This window comes from Amphiprion ocellaris, chromosome 23 (genome assembly GCF_022539595.1).
Source record: "Amphiprion ocellaris isolate individual 3 ecotype Okinawa chromosome 23, ASM2253959v1, whole genome shotgun sequence".
NCBI classification, from domain to species: domain Eukaryota; kingdom Metazoa; phylum Chordata; class Actinopteri; family Pomacentridae; genus Amphiprion; species Amphiprion ocellaris.
In genome coordinates, this window is record NC_072788.1 from 14,799,736 (window position 1) to 14,819,130 (window position 19,395).

The window sequence follows — 19,395 nt, forward strand, 5'->3', positions numbered from 1 at the left end:
ATGGCAATCATATAAATTTCCAAGTAGGAATTTGCTTTTTTAATTTAATTGCACATAATTGCCAAATACTAACAGACACATTTTTGCTTAGAAGCCATAATTATATTGGTTTTCTTGCCCAGCGGCTTTCTAAATAACTCAAGAATGATTGGGGATTGTCAAAGTTGAAGTAATTTAAGCCGATAGGACATTAAGGCTGTGTACTTTGCGCTGTCAAACTGTATCACCTCCACACTCGGCCTCGTCCACTGCGCCTCTCGTGACGGTGGAAGTCTCGTCAGGACAGACCAGACACTCCCTGGCGCCGAAACCAGGCTGGAAGTGACCCAGCGGGCATGACTCACAGATCTCCAACCCATTCAGAGAGCGGCTGCCGGGCTTACACTGCCCTGTAAACACATTCAATTCACCAGAAAGTCAGTAAAAAGAACTGAAAACACATAAAAACAACATTAGTTATACAATTAACAAATAGTATATTTTGGATTTTGGAATGAAAACAAGTATGACAAAAAAATGTATGTTTTGGAACTATGAATAAAAATGTGAATACTTTTTCATTTAAACATTCAAAGACACAAATCTGTGTACACGTGAATGCATTGTACCTTTGCACTCGCTTATGCTGCGGGAGTGAAGATAGGCCGTGGAGGTCCCTTCAGGACAGGACTTGCACTCCAGCTGACCTTCCTGGTCCTGGTAGGAGCCCAGCCAGCAGCTCTCACACTCATTATATTCCAGAGAGAAGTATGTTCCCACTGGACATTGGACTGCAAGATCAGTCACAATTAGTGATTTACTGAGACACATAAGTCTTTCACAGCATTATTAGGTTGTGTACTCATACTGGTATTAGGGGAAGTAAATCTTTGTACACAAGTAAGGTGATTAAATGAGTTTTGATGGGTGTATCGTTTACTCAGTCTTGTCCCACTTACCACACATTCTGCCTTTGAGCACTGAACCCGGCCTGCAGTAGAGAGACGCTTTCTTGCTCTCCAGCGATTTGGGATCAGCTACAATCATCTCGGAGGACAAGTGGAAGCTGGACAGCGGCTGCTTGGCCAGTGTCCGTTTCAGTCGATTGGTAAGTTGCTCCAGAGTCCGTAGGAGCCTTTTCTGATTGGCCACTTCAACTGAGTCGTTCCTCGACAGGGGCAGAGGGATGCTTGCTGGGAGAATGGCCAAAGTTTAAAGGACTGAACTACGGTAACAACGGATGGTGTTAAACTTTAAAAAAAGCACATAATGGATATAAAATATAGCATGCAATCATCTACAAATTAAAAAGTAGATATAAATGCTACACCAAAAAAACCTTAAACCTGAAGCATCCTACTTTCTTTACTATATTCAATAAATATTTGGTTCTCATTATGTTGAAATTCACATTATTTGAGTCGCTTGTGTTAACTTCAATATACATTCTCCGTCATCCTATTTAAAACGTTTATGACTGTCAACGTTGTGACGACTCACAGTAAAGGTCAGCCCTCAGAAAATCACTTTCATTCTACCTGTGATGTTGAAAAAGATCTGGATCTTCTGATCTCTGGTGGGGCCTGTGATCTTTCTGTGCCTCTTGGTGCGATGCTGAGGTTGCACGCTGCGGTCTGGCTGTCGGCCGGGGAGCTGCCGGCTGCCTGTGGCAAAGCCTGACTCAAAGTAGGCATAATCCTGGGCACCCTGAGGACCCCAGCTGTTGCTCCAACCCCCCGGTGCTGATGAATGTTGAATAAGAAGAGGAAAGAATAATTAGCTGCTATGATGCTTCAATTAAAATATAAGTGGGACATTTGGTGGTTTAATGTATGTAAATCCTACCAATGGAAAATCCGTTCTCATAGTCGTAATTGTACTCCAGACAATGACCCTGTGACATCACCTCCAGTTTGCAGGTTACATCATCGCTGCTACAAATGTTGGGAAGCTGTTAAAAGGAAGGACAACACAAACATGTATTCGAGAGTTGAATTCCAGCTAATTGGTGTGTTTGTGTGTGTGAATAAACAGGTCCTCACCATTCCTCCCAGTTTGCTGTTGAACTCCCCAGTAAAAGACTTGACCAGGTCCACATCATCACAGCGGGATGCTTTAAACAGCATCTCAAAGGGCTTAAATCCATTGTTTGCTATTCGGTTCACTGGGGAGGAGAAAAATGACATTATGTAGCCCAGTCTTTTACTTTATGTTTGTCTAAAATTGTGCAAAAACATCGGTAAACATCAAGTGGAAATCCTAAATTTATGTGTACATGCAGAAACATCTTAATGTACACAATAAATCTTTCAAATGTGGTAACAGAATAACTTGTGCAGCACTTACAAGAGCAGTCTGGTCTGTCTGAAGAGTAGGGAGGCTCCCACACACCGTTGTAGGCGCAGAAGTAGCTGTGGACTGCATCCTGAGTGAAGCTGTAACCATCCTTACAGTGCAGAGTGCAGTTAACTCCCTCCTCCTCCTCAGTACAGATGAAGTCTCCATTCACTGGGACATACGGCTGTTCACAAGTTGTTCCTTTGCAAACAAAAATAGAACGCTTGCAAGTTAGAGGACAGCATTTGAAAATATCATAATTACTCAGCACAGAATAAATCTATAATGGAAATATAGTATGCACTCATTGCAAATACATTTTAATACATTACGATTGAATTACTGCAAGTATCATTTCATTTAATCTGTCTCCAAACAACACAAACTATCAACACACACTTGTTCATATTTATTTGGCATGTATTTTGTAGTTAATCTTAAGGGTAAAAATACAGCAAAACGACAGGAAAACTCATCTAGGAGCAGAAAAAAGCACACCGTTGAAGAACACAGTAAATAAAGGATGTATATTAATAACATGTGGCATTAATTAATGAAGACGTGAAACATTTCCACAGGATTTAATGACGATCTTGTAAAAAAGTTAGAATGTGTCACTATGATACCTTGCACGGACACGGTAAGGTTGCATGTGCGGCTGTTTCCTGCTGCATCAGTAGCAGTGTACTGGACCAGCGTCTCTCCTACTGGGAACAGGGAGCCTGGACTATGGCTACTGGTTACAGTGAGGCGACCACCTGAGAGGTAAAACAAACACACAATACACGAGTTGGTCACACAAATACAACAACTTATTACTGTAGATCCGTCATGGTGCTCTGACTGCAAAATAGGATCACTGCTGTAACTGTAAAACAGGGTAGTATGACATGGAGTACTTTTGATGAGCAACTTATCAATGCAATGTTTATACCTACTGCAGATCGAACACAGACTAAAATGAAAGCTAAATTTACTGATTAATCATTTTCCTTAATCTACAAAGACAATAACACTCTATTTTTTGTGTGTGCATATACGGCTACATCAGACAGTCAAATGAATCTCCCAAATCAACGAATATATAAATCAGAACTTTGAGAGTTGTATTTATTTCCCTTTCTGACTCATATCTAGCTCATTAATTTATTTTTTTCAAGTTAAGAATCTTCATCTTCACTCAAAAGTGTTAGAGCTGTGAAATACAGACCACATGCTAATGCTCTTGTATTCCTTTAAAAAGCGTCATGTTTATCTACCTCTATGCCGCTTTGGTGCTCGGAAAAAACACTTTTAACTCTGCCATAATTGAGGCTTATGGGTAATGAAGATCGCACCTTTGCCGTGGCAGCTCAAAAACTTTGGAACAGCCTTCCTCTTTGAACTAAACGTTCCTCTTCCATTGACACTTTTCAGAAAAATCTCAAGACATTTACGTTTTCAGTGCCTTCTGGCTGCTGCTAGTGGTCTTATTTGTATTATTTATTTTTTTAGAAAATGATCTGACAAGTTGTCATTCTGTTCCGTCTCATTTTTTTGTTTTACAAATTGATTTTACAAGTTTTTCTCCTGTTTTCTGTCTTGCTTTCTGGCACTTATTATTGTGGCTGCCTTTTTTTTAAATAACATTTACAGTACTGTGGTCAACTCTGATTGTTTTAGAATGTGCTATATAAATAAACTTGACTGGATTATATCTACTGATCCTGCAGAGGGCAGTCTTGACCTTGCTTGATTTTCCAGGACTAAATGAGTCACTCTTAGTAAACCATAGCCGTTATGTTAAACAAAGATATGTTGACATAGGAATGGTGTGTCTGGGCATCACATGGCAGCAGGAAAAAAATCAGCTCTGGGGACTGAAGAGGAAAATTCAGTCTGGATGGATTAAAAAAAAGTGAATTTGCAGAGAGTGATGGATAGAGCATGGTGAAAGGCAGCTGTGATGAGACGAGTGTATGAGTGTGTTGCTGTGTGTCTGTGGGCTGACACACAGGTTGTGGACAGAGAACAATGGAAACATCTGCAATAAGTGTGAGAGACAAAGATGGAATTTAAAAAAAAACAGAAGGAAAGTGAGTGATTGACCTTTGGTTTAACTCCAATCCATTAACAGTAGCGACGTCGTTCCAACAGGGCTGACACACGTCTGGCCTGCTGGAGTCTCCCTTTATATTTAGCCTGTGTGTGTGTGTGTGTGTGTGTGTGTGTGTGTCTGTTTGTACGTGTGTCTACAGACTCATTACTATATATAGAGCTGGCATCAGGGTGTGGGCCTGGAAAAACAAAACACTGACGTCGAAGCAGCGCTGGGCTGACGTCGTGTGGACCCGAAGCAGCCGCAGCAACCTGTTATTACAGTGTATGTGTATGAACGGGTGTGTGTGTCAGAGTGTGTGTCTGATGGGGGTGCACCTCTGCAGACAGGTGGAGAATGATCATTTGGGGTTTTCAGTGAGTGAGACATGAAGGTTGGGGACTGTGTTTGTGAATACATAAATGCATACGTGAACACTGGTGGTGTTATTTATGCGCGGAGCCAGAATAAGTAGATTGTATGGGGCTCGCTGTGGGCTGGAACACTGAAGAAGTCTGGTTTGTTGTCTGTCACCACCCTGGCTGTTTGGGTGCAGCTAGAGTGCCAAGAGAAAACCATCTAACTCTACGATATTTAGACTATTTGGCAGAGCGACCTTCATATACTCCTTTATAGCAAGATTAGTCTGAAGTGGCAGCTTATAAAAATGTTCACAACAGCCTGTAGGAGCCAATCACAGTCTTATTACCTCTAAAACTGCCCTTGAAGAAAAAATGTTTTTACTTGTGTCAAGGTGCACTGGATAAAATTGGCTATTTGGTCCAGAATCATGACAGTGCATGTTTAGTTTATGTGACTATTTAGTAAAAATACTGTTCAGTACAAACCTAAAAGTTTGTGTTGAACAAACAGTGCAAGTTAGGGCTCAAAATTTCAAATAAGGCAGTGTGTATTTTTATCTAAGCGAAGCCTTGAACACACTAATACAGATATTTTTCTAGATGGAGGAAGAATCTCAATTAATTTTTTGTGGAGGCCTTGAAACTGCAGAAACTGAACCATAGGAGTTTTAAAAAATCTCTGAGCTACCAAAAACAGTATTGATGAGAGGCCTGTTTTGCAAAATACTCATATTAGTTTGGACAATGCTGTAAACTGACAGCCGTTCTTGAAGAGGAAGAATCTTTATGTAAAACCGAGTATTATGCATTTCTACAAATAAGTGGGTCAATATAACTCAAACACTGATTTAAACATTAAAATTCTGTTTATAAATGAACTTATAATGCTGAATAAACTGTTTTTGAAGGCTATTTAGACATAAGTATAAATATATAGTGCTTTCTAGTAAAATATTATTTGACCCAGATCATATTGTACGTGTAAATTAACCACTTTTCCTAATTCCTGTCAAAAATATTTCCTGTCACTTTCAGCAGGTAGGTACACATTTCCAAACCCTTGCTCTTTTCCCATAGGGTCACTTTCACACCATTTTCTTCTTACGGCTTTTTTTTTCCTAATTCTGTGCAATTTTTTCCAGGTGTCACCTCTTTTATTAGCCTGCTGAGTATTTCCTAGATAAATCACAGTGCAGTTCTTTGGGATGACATACCCTATAACATCTTTTATGGTTGCATTTACATGGTCTCAGAAACGCTTTAGTTTGGTGCAAATACAGAAAACATGACTGTCGTTGGCCTCTAGGTCACAACAAAACCTGCAATGGGGTTTTGGACTGTGGTGTTTTGTTGTACCAAAAGATATTTCTCCTGCTGCAATCACAAGTTCATCACAGTACACAAAGCTTAACTAAAATGGTCTTATTCATATCGTTACATATAACGTTTACATGCAATTTCAGATTTTGAAGTACACCTTCCCACTAATCCTTCTGCATTTACGTGAGATTTTAAATGGGGAGCTTTAATGTGCTTTATGCTTGTCATTTAGACTGAGTCCAAATACTTTAAATTAATATTTTTCCAGTGGGCGTACTGCCTGGAGTGTCAGCTTCACCAAGACAATGATTAATGCCCAATCCTATTGTGTACAAAAGCAGTCATTCTGATTAAAACAAAATAAAAGCTTGACAAGCAAGTCAAAATCATTTAACTCAGAGAGTCAAGAAATATGTGTGCTCATATAATTATACAAATGACTGTGTGAAAAATGAAAGGAATGAGCGCACATTCCCACAAAAGTACATTTTTCATAGCAATAACACCTGCTTCTCTGCACTGCCTCCGTCTGTTTTAACATTAATGACATCAGCAGACCCTGTAACAGCTTCATCTGTTCACCAGATTCTCTCTCTATCTTTCTCTTTAACACAAGCGCACAAATGAGGCATCCACGCACACAGTTACAATCCATCCTCTACGTCCAGGGTTTCTCACCATTATTCATACACCCAGCTCTCTCCTGATCCCCTTTTTCCAATCACCCATCGGAAAAGATCCTGTTTAACCATCATCGGTGGAGACAGAGGGTGGAGCAGAGTGGAACAGAGTTGCAAAAGAATAAACCATCTATGGAGACAGCCCCCAGACATACCTGAGTTGTCGGAAAACTGTGGCACCTCCCAAACGACTGGCGTCTCCGTGTTCGTGGCCTGGACTGTCGGCGGCGACCTGCACCTGTCAATGAATGGGGGCTCCGTATCTAGAAAGAGATATAAGGTGGTTAACAGATGTATTTCCTGTTGACCAGACACAGAAAAAACTATCAAAACAGCATATTTACGATTATGAACAGCAGTCATTCAACAGTCACCAGCAGCCAAAGATATCAGACTGCAAACTCAATCATGTTTTGGTAATAAAGCACGGGACAGTTCTAGCAAACACACAATCACTAGAAAAGACTGGAACAGACTATAATAATATTAGAAAAACACAGTTGGGAGCAGAATGCTATACTGTGATGTGACTTTTTGGATGCAGCAGTAAAGAATGTCAGAGGGCACTAGTTAAACACATGTCTCTAATAAAAAAAACCACAGCGTTCCACCTCCATAATAACATATGGAAATGTTCACGGCTACCATGCTTGAGGTTTTTCCCCCCGACTGCAGTGATTATTGAGCGACTGACACGGGACACCCCTGTTTTTCACTCCCTGCAGCAAGAGTGTTTGGCACCTGCTGGGGCAAAGGGACTTCCTTAGTGGTGAGTGTGTCAATTAAATTCACATTTTATCCTGAAATGCAGGAAAAAGCTGCAGCACAGCACAGGCAGACTGTGTGAAAAAAGAACTGGTGGTAGAGTCTGCACTGATGGATAAAGAGGCTGTCCTGTAACTGAGACGCTGCAAGTTTGGACCTCACAGATGGCCACAGTCTCCACTCTGCCCCATGAAAGTTTGTCAGCATATTGCAAAAATTATGAACTCTTTTTCCACATTCACACTGTGAATTAATACACATGTTCTTGCTTTGACAGGTAAATCGAATCTGATAAGTTTCAACTTAGCCTAAAGTTGCAGATAAAAGTGGAGTCTATGATTCTGCGGAAAGATTGTTGATATTTAGCTAGTTAGTATATTTATTTCCTTCCCTATCGCTTTTGTGCACAAGCATAAACATGCAAAGAACACACTGGATTAGTGTGGATCGGGCCGAGCCACAAACATCAGATTTTTTTCAAGTAAATACACACTATAGAGAATTAGCAGGAGGAGAATTTTTCTAAATTTAACAAAAAGTTTATTTGATTAGAACCATTTTCTCTACTTTCCCTTTTCAAAAATTTAAATCTGTGATGTTATATTGCAGTTTACAGTTTTGTGAAAAGTTTGATCACTCAGATATCTTCGTTCAATATCACAGTGTTGGTTCTCTGGGCTAATGCCACTTTATGGACCAGATACATGTTACTCATTATCAGTGATTTCTGTTATGTAAAAATTGCTTGTGTTATATGCTTTATGTCCTATGAAACCGTTTCATCAACCCTGAACGGTATAAATGTGTCTGCACTGTAGTTCAGTTGTTGTCTAGTATCAGATAAGATTTATTCACGACTTCAGCTCTTTAAAGACACCATGTGTAAAATGTTCATGTGATTATAGCATCTTTTAAAGTATTCGGTAATTAGTGTAGTATTTATGCTGCTTTCAGCTCATTCACTCTTTGACCCAGGGACACAGTCACTGGGCGGATATTACAACAGACCAGCTGCAAAGTCTCAAATATTCATCCTGCAAATGTTTCAGTCTTTACATCCATTTCATTGTACATTTTAATTAAATGGTAATTTATTTTATCCTGAAAAGGACAGAAACCATCATCCAAAAACAACAAAAAATCTCGGTAAGACCTCTCCCAGTCGGAAATGTGCCATTGGAGACGCGCCATAGGCCACATGCAGCATCTATTGTTTGCTTTGATGCAGTCCCCAGAAGGATGAGCTCACCGATGACAGTGACAGTAAAGGAGCAGTTGGCCTGGTTCCCAGAGCGGTCGGTCGCAATGTAGGTAATGGCTTCCTTTCCGATGGGTAACAGCTGGGGAGGACTGTAGACCGGTTTCACCTGCACCACCACCTGGAGGAGGGAGAGGAAGTAAAATGTGAAGAAGAAGAGAGTCAAAACTGGACTTCATGCAAAGAGCAAGCTGGACTTACATCTACAAAGTATTGCTACTTCTTTATTTAGTTTCGTGACTACAGTAGCTGTGCTTCTATATAACACAAGGTGAATTTAAAGCAACCTTTTCAAATGTCACCAAAAAAATAATATACGCGTTTAATGGTGGTGGTGGTATATGCAATGTTACACGTGGTTTCAATAAGCATAGTAGAAAAAGTCATAACTGCAGTTGGCAGGTGTTTGCCAATAAAACCTCAAAGATGAATTAGGAACAAACTCTGGCCATCTACAAGAGAAAAATGGAAAGAAGTCTTCAGAAACTGTTTTCAGTCAGGAAAGTCGTAATTATTCTTTCATGTCAGCTGGTATCGACCATGTTTCTTGCTGTCCAGAGATGAAAACAACAAAAGAAGTGGAAACATCTGATCAGTCGTGTGAGGCAAATGTTCGCTAGAGGATAGTCAGAACTTATTCAGAAAAGGTGTTTCCATCTCCCACGAAGCATACTGACTCTTTAACTCTAAAACTTTTTTGGAAAAGTAGGAAAGTTTTTGCAGTTTCCACATACTTCTCCGAAATTGATACTTGAAAATGTGCATAAAAATACTTTATGGAAACGCAGCACTAATTTCTTGTAGAATAATTAATTAGAAACTTACTTGCAAGCAGAACACAGTTCCCTAACAGCTAATTATATAAAAATTATAACTTGCACAGTTAATCCCACAGTATAAAAAAGTATGTCATACGGCATGTATATTAGACAGACAGAGTAGTATGTGCTTGTGAGTAAATATTCACAGTAAACCAGTTCAAAACCACTGGCATAGACTCTCAAGTCATTTCTGATGAAAAATTTTATATTATTATTGTTCTTTTATATTTCTGAAGAAATATTTTATTTCTGAGAAGATTAGTTATTGATCGATTATTTACATAAAATTTAACAACATACATATCTGACACGTTATTTATCCAGCAAAAACTCCAGTTTCTGATAAGTCAGAAACAGCAGCTTTTCTTAAATATCTAACCTCTTCTTTAGAGTTGTCAGTGGCTGCTGGGACGTCCCAGCTGATGTTGGCGGTGCCGCGTCGCTCATCCGTCTCTGCAACAATATCTGTTGGGCACTGGAGCCATGGTGGCTCAGCATCTAAAGGCACACAGAGAAAAAAAAGATCAGATTGAATCAGTTTACATTAAATCCAAATACTGCAGATGTTCACCACATCGCCCCCTACAGTTTCTACACTTCAGTCCGAATCATTTATTGGTTACATGGTAGCAGTACAGATTTCCTTTTAGTTTCCCCAAATACCTCACAGTGAAATGAGCAAAAACATCCATTTTATGAGGCAGATAAAGTCTGTGAGGCATTAGAACACAAACACCTTTCTTGGTTAAAAAAGCAAATTAAGTCAAGAAAGTTTGAGACTGTCAAACAGTGCTCTTGTTTTAAGTAATCAATCTGTGGCTACCTTTGAAGACAGCTATACAGGGAAAACCAAACGTATATAACAACAGTAGGTATATTCATTCATCCATCCATTTTCCTCTGAGGGTGCAATGGAAGCAGGCTGAAGAGGTCTTTCCAGATGTTGCTCTCCTTAGCAACATTTTACAGTTATTTCTGGGAAATCCTTAAGGCCAGATGAGATATGTAATCCCTCCAAGCAAGTTCTGGGGTCTCCTCTAGTGGTTGATCAATAGGGGATTTTTTTTTCAGGTCTGATACCAATGCAGTTTGCTAGTAATCAAGGAGACTGACTGACTGACTGACTGACTGACTGACTGACTGACTGACTGACTGACTGACTGACTGACTGACTGACTGACTGTCTGTCTGTCTGTCTGTCTGTCTGTCTGTCTGTCTGTCTGTCTGTCTGTCTGTCTGTCTGTCTGTCTGTGTATCTATCTATCTATCTATCTATCTATCTATCTATTATTTTATTTAGAATCCGCAAAAAGAATAAAAATAAAAATTATACTAGTAGTCCAAAAAATACAAAATATCAAATCCAATAGTTGGCCAATAATCAGTTAATCCCAGTGACCTCCCAGTAAGATGTTCCCGTACACCTCCACAGCAATGCTCCCTGGAAGCATCCGAACGAGGTACATGAACAACTTGCTTTCAACACGAAGGAGCAGCAACTCTATTCCAAGCTCACTCCTACTACTTGCCAGGTTCAATACCAACATGTTTATTAGAATATATTAGAATTACCAAAAACCTCATAACACAGTCATATCTGTTATGTCTTTTACAAGCAACCCTTAACTGCAGCGAAGTGAATTTTGAATGTTCTCACTATGATTATAATTGACTTGCCCTTGAGAAACTCCATTTGTTCCAGCAGGAAACAGCAAAGCCCTTTTAATATTAAGCAAAAACTTCAACAATCCAGCTATTAGAAAATTGGATGAAACATTTTCTTCCTTTGTCTCATTCTTAAAACAGCATGTTGGAATATTGCAAAGCCAGCACAGCTCAGGTCAGCTCAGTTCAAGCCTGCAGTAAACAAGTTAAGACTCCAAGTGTTGAGTCTCCCATCGATCGGCAGTGGTCATGCCTGTTGTGTTGTGTAAGAGAGCTGCTCCCATCTGGACCTGATGACCCATCCACTTAGGCATCCATCTCCGCTAAACATGAACACACTTAACTCCATTTGGCTTCATTCATCTTTATAACAAGCAAGCATATTTCACTCAGGGTGTCATCAAAATTAAGTGGGAGTCGAGAAAGGCCAGAAGCTTTCGAAGAGCACCCTCATCTTTGTAACAACTTTCTCTTTCTTCATCTGCTCTTTGTGTGCCGCCCATTTGCAGCTCCTCATTATTCTTTCTAGCTCATCTACATTTTCTTTTTAATATCCCTTTTTTCCCTTCTTCCTCAGCTCATTTATGCCTGACTGGATCAGAAAAACTCATCTTCTCTCTGCTATACCATTGTACAACACCTACAGATGAGTCATCCTCCCGTCTCACATCCTGTCTGCCTTACCTCTCCATTCGTTTTCATCTTTATAGCACCTCTTCCTCTCCTTAACGACAGCAGTTCCTTCATTAGCAAACTTTCTCCATGAGGAAATGAGGGGACTGAGGACATTCAGGGGGGAGGCAGGCGAAGCTGCTCTGCACCACCTGTTTCACCTGCAAGGCATCTGGAGCACTGCAGTCCATTATAATGATCTCCAGAGGCCAGTTGGACTCGAAGGGAGGGACACCAGAGCTCGGACATGGTATGGTTTGAGTTAGCGACCCAAGGTCTGCTTCAAAAAGGGGCTAGCACCTTTTTCACCATTCACAAAGCAGAGGGAAACACAGAGACGGGGAAGGGAGAATGGAAAAATTCTCACTCCAAGTGTCCCGCTGTTTTCTTTTTATATCTTCCTCTTTCACCACATATTCTGTATCTTTTTCAGTGTTTTTAACAAAACCCCTCTTTCTGCCCTGCAAATAAGCCTATATGTTACAAGTGACATTCATTGTAGCCCATTAAAATTACTGTAGACCCAGTTAAATATACATAACTTGCAAACTACTTACTTTAGGGTTGAAGTCTGGTTAGCAAGGCACTTACAGCTGAATAAGGCGGACGTAACTACCGATCAAATTTCTACTTTATTAATTAAATTATTTATTTAAAAAAAAAAAAAAAAAAAAAAAAGCAAATCGCTGGGCTTTTGGGGTGTTACTTGCTGTATTTCAGAATTCTGGATAGAGCACAACAAGCTGTTTTTGGTCTTTATGCAATACTTATCATTTCATAGCTCTTGCTTCATACTCAGGTTACAGATATAAGAGCGTTCTGACTCTTGAAAAGCTTGTGAATGCATGTATTTCCCAAAACGTATATATCTTACTCAAAGTTCATCATCAAACTAATAGATGGAAAAAATATCCCATTCTAACCAAATCTCCATCATCCAACCTCCACCTCCCCATAGTGACTTGCCCTCAGTATAATTCATGTTCTTGTAACAACCCTAAAGCTAATTTACAGCTCCTACAGCCACGACCTCTGACCTCAGTACTGCAGTACAGAAAAGATCAATTTTCTCTTCAGACAGAAACACATACAGTGCGTTTACCTGTACAGACAGCTTTATGGATGTTAGCGGTCCAGTTCCCAGAGCCCAGGCACACCGCCTTCCTGTTCCCCTGGAGACTGTAACCTTGACGACAGCTGAGCAGGCAAACGAAGCCCGGCGACACTGCCCTCTTCCCACAGGCAGGGGGCGACAGCAGGATGTTCTTTTGGGTCACGATGGGGGGACAACGCACCTCTGGGAAGACAGAATGCCAGACACAGAGATTAATCTGATGTGAGACAAAGTTTATTTATTACCAAAAAATAATTTGTAGATAAATGTGCCTCCCATCCTATGCCTTTATTTGGCTTTTGTTCATTATCAAAAATAGTTGAAAAGTTTTCCATTTTAGTAAATTAGATCAAGTATGAACTGAAAAAAGGCTTGGAGGATCATAAGTGTGTTTTCTGCATGATAAAATCTTACTTTGAGCTGACTCCACTACCAATGCCAACAATAAAGCTATTCTCGGTGACTGTGTATCCAAAACTGGCACAAAAACAAAAACATTAGGTTGGAAATCAACCCAAGAAAGCACTGACCACAGGACTCACACACTGGAATCTTTTTATGCACTTTTACAGGCACCCAGCTAGTGCAGCTTTTACTTTGTGATGGATAGATCATTCTCATTTTCAGCCTCTCCTTCCTTAACTCATGTTTCATTGGCTCTGGTTGTAGAAGCTATAAAGGGAAAACTCACTCACAAGGATATTCAACATGGGAGATTTCAATCAGATGAAAAAATATCTCAGCATCCTCTCGGGGCTGCCGAGGGGATCCTCTTTCACCACAGTGCAAACAAACACTAAAACAAACCACTCAGCTACAACAGCCGCCCACAAGACCCTCTTAGCTGTGTTAAAGAAGTAACGACAGTCTGTGGGGAAAGGCTGAGTTGGTCAAACAAACAAGCTGCAGCTCAGCAGAGATGGTAGTTATTGATAAACAGAGAGAGAGTTTTCCGGAAGCAAAATGCTGGGGAGTTTTAAATAGTGCAGCTAGCTGGTTGGTTGGAAGTGAGTCAGAGCAGGCCGGAGCGGTGAGGCCGGAGGTTTGCGGCTAAACACTCTCACACTGTCCCTTTTTTGTGTGTTTGTGTGCCTGACCTGAGTGCTCTCTGTGGCAGCCATGAGTGTGTGCAACTATTTTAACTTAACTATCAGTTCTGAAGTGTGTGGGTAATTTTGTGTGCATGTGTTGTGTATATGTGGTGACTTTGCTATGAGAAAGCAGATGTATCTTTCACTGGATGATGTAGTGGGTCTCTGTGCAAACACACACCATGTGTTTTACCAGTATGCATGTGTGAGTATATGTTTTCATGTGTGTTTACATATGTGTGTAAAACCACATGGTTTTACATAGAAATACCCGGATCATGTGTTATTTCAGGGTCACTCATTTGATAAATTATCTTTCATCTTTTGTTTCTCAGCCAGACAAGTTTCAGCAGGCTGATACAAAACAAATCATATGAGTTTACAGTTAAATCCAAGTAATATGTAATATAACTCCACAGGTGAGAAGGAACCACAAAATTTTGAATGAAGATGTGACTTAATAATTTGCTATTAATAAGTGTATTGCCAAAAGCAAGACATATATCACCTGAAAAAACTATCGCAAAATAACAAATTACACAGCATGTTATGTCTAAAAAAATATGAACAGCTAAGACAAGAGTGTGCATTGATTAATTAGAATTTTTTTTTGTAAACCTTAATGAAAAACATCTTTTTCAATGTTTTCGTATATCTTTTTAGAATTTTTAGATTTTGCTTTTAGATATGAGGTCAAAAAATGTCACTGAAGTCACAAAAAATGTTCAATTTAAAATAAAAGCCTAACTGAAAGAGCACTTTATACCAGTGTTAACCAGAATTTCTCCATCTTTCTGTTTTTTCTAGTGTATTTTCCAGTGTTAGATGGTGCTTGGCAGCGGAGTTGAGGCTTACCCACACACCGAGGTTGCGGTCCACTCCACTGGGAGCTTGCTTGACAGGTGAGTCTGGAGTCTCCCTCCAATCTGTAACCTCGATCGCAGCCCACCTGACACTCCGCCCTGTAGGAGGCGCCGCCGTCGCTGCACCTCAGGAAGCCATGCTGAGGTCGAGAGAGCGGCAGACAGGAGCGTACTGGAAAGTGAGAAGAAAATAAACATGGGAATCCAAACCAGCAAAAACCAGCATATTTATTGTTACATTTAACTGGATCCATGTCTTGTGTTGTTGCAGTTTATTTTTTCGCCCCCATTTAGTGTGTAAGGTTTCATTTGCTGCAAGCACTTTTGAATATTTCAGAAAGTGCAACAGAGAGGAAAAACCTACTACTTTTTAAAATGTTTTAAAAGTTTATGTGGCCATTAACAAGGTGACAATCATTGCAAATAGACTGTACGTGCTTCTCCAAGATGACTTAAACAAATATAAATTATTTAGTTATTAATATAGTCCTCAATGCTGTAAATGAATGTAACTGATAAACACAGGTCCCCTATATAAATCACAAGAGGAGGAAAAAGCAGCAATAAACTGCAAGGAATGTACAGCACTATATCATCTTTTGCTCTAACTGGGGGCCTATCATTTAACCCAAACCGTGAAAGTCCCCTATGAAATGAAAGTAAAAATCCTGGTGTGTGTCTGTTCTGAGTTATGCTGAGGTCTAGAAAAGGGTGTGTAGTGTGTTATTTCTCATCACCACCCTTAGATAGACAGGCGGTTCAGAGGAGACCCCCTCCCTCAGGGCTTAACTAGCAGGGAGGTCCTGCAGTATGTGGCAAAGACTAGACTAACTGTAACACATACAAGCAGACATATGCACACACACTTAGAAAATATATACCCAAAGCCACATACTATAAATCTTCCACACACACCCTTGAATATTCAGTGTCTTGGTATTTCTATGAGTCACACTGTTGCTTCCTTTCTGTTAAAACTGCTATTTTCCTCATTAATCTTTTGACCTCTTCAGCTTCCTCTTCCTTTCCTTCTTCCCGTTAGGCTTTTTGAACTCCCTCACACTTCCTTCCGTACAACCTTCTGCTGTTCCTCTTCTTATATCCTCCTTGAACTCTGCCTTTAATTGAATCCGCCCTAACTTTCTTCCTCTCGACATCTGGAGTGGCAAAAAGCAGTAGTCTCGCAGTAAAAGTTGATTCCTCGTTCAGTCTAAACACATATGATCTCAATCTATGGCTAGTAATCTCTACATGCTGTCACACTGACTCCCATTGGCTCAATTTTTAGGGGACTCTCAGCGAATTCAGTAAAACAGATCAAGTCATATTCTTTATCCTGATAAGTTGATTTAGGGCTACATAAATGTTCATGAAGGTTTGCAGACATCAGAGCAGGGGCGGCAGGCTTGAAAGGCTTTGATGAATGTCCTGTAGTTAAATAAAGAATTGAATGAAGACACAAGCATGAATGTTTGAATGTAATAGCTGGGATGAAAAATAGTAACTTTCTTATATTCACCCTGTACACTGCAAAAATTAACTGTCTAACCAAGACTTATAATCTTATGTCAAGCCAAAAAGTCTTTTTGATCTTGTTTTGAGAATAATTTACTATGCAAGAGCAGAATTTGTAAGATCTTCTTTTAAGATTATTCGTCTTTTATTTCTTACTTAGCTTGTAAATCCTAAAATTATTTGTTTTACAGTCTTAATAAGATAAATTACTGTCAGAGACTCTGTTTGATGCCACAGTTTATCTTTTCAGACCATTTTAGCTGTAAAAATTTACACTTGGACTTTGGTGACATTATTAGAATTATTACAAACACTGATGTTGCACCAACATCAACACATTTATTTACAAAGCTGTACTAAAGAGTAACATCACATGCTGTATCAATTCATTATTACAGCACAGACAGTAACAGAGCACATATCACCTTACCACATCTTCCTCTTGGTTATTCATTTCAGTTTTTAAGTGCAATGACATCATCAAGGTTATACTTTTTGACACAATGTTTGATCAGTGAGCTTTTCAGCATCTCTCAACTCAGTGGCCTGGGCAGGATTAGGTACTGCAACTTCATAGGCTAAAAGATCTTTATTATGTGATACATATTTCATGTTTATTTTGAAATGCTTCAAGCAATTCTTTATATTTTGAGAAGCAACAAGTAGTCTTTGCTAGCACTGTATGTAGAAAGCAATATTTGAGAGAGCAATACAAATAAATGTTATTGGCAGTGCTAATTCTGTGCATGTATTGATGCTGATCATACATGCAGTCATGGTTGTGATCTCAGTAGTCAGTCAGGTTGTGTAATCTTTATATATCTGTATAGTCTGGTTTTAAGTTTTTTGGTTAATGGGCGTCCAGATAGCTCAACTGGTTGAGCAGGTGACCCACGAATGCAGTGACCTGGGTTTGTTTCCAGCTCATGGCCCTTTACTGCATGTTATCCCCCCATTCTTCTCCCTGCTTTCCTGTCTATCAAATAAAGCCAACAAAAGGTCAATGAAAAAATAAGTTTTAAGTTTTTGGGTTTAGTTTTAATATGGATTTAGGTTTATTTCAAGATAAACCAACTTCTATCAAGGCACAGTGTAATTATACTGCACTAGTATTGAGTAATATTTCCTTCAATTAGTCATGTTTTTCCTGTTTTTAAACCCTGATTTGCTAGAAATAAGAAAAAAAATTATTTGCTTATATTTAGTATTTTACACTTATAATTGGGCAATATCAAGTTTGATTTCAAGTATGAAAATCAGCATTTTCAGCTCATTTTAATCTTTTTGGACCTTATTTCTAGATTTAAAAATCTTATCTCAAGATTTTTTATCAAGAAAAATTTACTTGCTGCATGGACAGATAATTTCACTAGTTTTAAGTGATTTTCCTCTCAAATTTAGTGTTTATATCTTCTATTTGGGCTACCCTTTTTTGCAGAGTAAGCAATATAATCAGTGACACAACCACCCATTACCTCAAGGAGCTGAATAATCCAGAGGCTGACTGATATTAAGATGATCAATAAGCTAGAAAATTCTTTGCACTCATCAGCTCTTAGCAGCCTTTCAGATTTCTGCAATTACTTCCCCAACGGATGTAATTTAGCTTCATTGTTTACAGCTCAGTTTTTTAAATAAACTCAACAACTGAAATATGCTAGGAGGTGACAGTGGAGAGAATCTGGAGGTGATTGTAGCCATTAAAAGACTTCCGTTCCTTCACCATCTTTATTTTAAAGACTAGAACTCTCATCGTGCTTGGTATAAACTTCATTGATTTCTTATATTAGTCAATAATTTAAGCTGGCTTAGTTAAATATTTGATTAGTAAATGGTCGGGAAATCAACTAATGGCAACTGATTTGTCACTTTAGTCTTATTTCAAAGGAAAGAATACAAAAATTCTAAGGTTCCAGTTTCTCAAATATGAACATTTGATGATTTTCTCAGTCTTATGCCCTTGTCAGCTGAATATCTAAACTGTAGAAAACTGGAATGGTCATTATCACTTTTTCACAAATATAGGCCCCTGTTAGCAACAAATTAGTCTGACTCACCGGATGCAGACTTCAAATATAAGCCTCCCATTTCCACTGTTCATTTGAGGCAGCTTTCTACTCCCCTTCCGCTTATCTGCTGTGTTTTGAAAACCCCCTTCACTCTGAGAAACAACAACTTCCAAGTAGCAACCTACATACTGATCGTGCAATAAGCCAGACCTGCTTGGTTCTTTTGGTAAAATACTCATTTTAATAACATTTGGATTGGCTCTGCAAATGCTCCATTAAACAAATTTCTGGCATTGGGATGGGTTTAAAATACAAATAAGCCAGGGTCTTTATTTTCCCGTACAGCAGAATGATAATGGTGCAAGGAGACCATTCTCCAGCACTGGCACTGAGGATTGGCTGTGCAAGACTATCAACAAATCAGAGGTAGTGTCAGTGCACCATTGTGTAACCAGTAAATTCACTGTTTTAATAGTTGCTATGTAGAGAAACAACACCATTTTGGTGGGGCTGCACTCAAGACAGAGCTCTAAAATTATTTTTCAATAGGGAAAAGGTTTCAAGGCAGCTTAAAGTAATGTATCCAACAGTCATAATTTTCATTTTAACATCAGACATGAGGCTTCCTCCTCACCTTTGCAGCTGGCTGGTGTACCTGACCAGGTGCCGTCAGCCTGGCACAGTCTAATGCTGGATCCCTGAGGGTCAAAACCTGGCTGGCATCGCACGCCGCAGGCTGCATCGAAGTGGTTGTTGCATACATTCTGGATGAAAAAGCCATTTTCTGGGGGAGACAATGCTGGACAGTACACCACTGAGAGGGCAGGAGAGGAGGGAGGACATTAGAGAAGAGAAGAGAAGAGAAGA

At 39.5% G+C, this 19,395-nt stretch overlaps 1 protein-coding gene across 3 annotated transcripts in view; it reads right to left on the bottom strand.

The window, feature by feature from the left end:
* svep1 (sushi, von Willebrand factor type A, EGF and pentraxin domain containing 1) overlaps window positions 1-19,395 on the bottom strand; it is a 101,073-nt gene that overhangs the window by 32,624 nt on the left and 49,054 nt on the right. For all 3 annotated transcript variants that reach the window (XM_035947446.2, XM_023268649.3, XM_035947445.2), the window contains 14 exons: window positions 19,163-19,342; window positions 14,997-15,176; window positions 13,039-13,233; window positions 9,979-10,097; window positions 8,770-8,899; window positions 6,911-7,018; window positions 2,943-3,074; window positions 2,326-2,517; window positions 2,022-2,143; window positions 1,825-1,930; window positions 1,518-1,721; window positions 939-1,172; window positions 609-770; window positions 228-389 (listed from right to left, as the gene is read on the bottom strand). In XM_035947446.2, coding sequence (XP_035803339.2) covers window positions 228-389; window positions 609-770; window positions 939-1,172; window positions 1,518-1,721; window positions 1,825-1,930; window positions 2,022-2,143; window positions 2,326-2,517; window positions 2,943-3,074; window positions 6,911-7,018; window positions 8,770-8,899; window positions 9,979-10,097; window positions 13,039-13,233; window positions 14,997-15,176; window positions 19,163-19,342 — 2,226 coding nt within the window. The remainder of the gene's footprint in view (window positions 1-227; window positions 390-608; window positions 771-938; window positions 1,173-1,517; window positions 1,722-1,824; window positions 1,931-2,021; window positions 2,144-2,325; window positions 2,518-2,942; window positions 3,075-6,910; window positions 7,019-8,769; window positions 8,900-9,978; window positions 10,098-13,038; window positions 13,234-14,996; window positions 15,177-19,162; window positions 19,343-19,395) is intronic.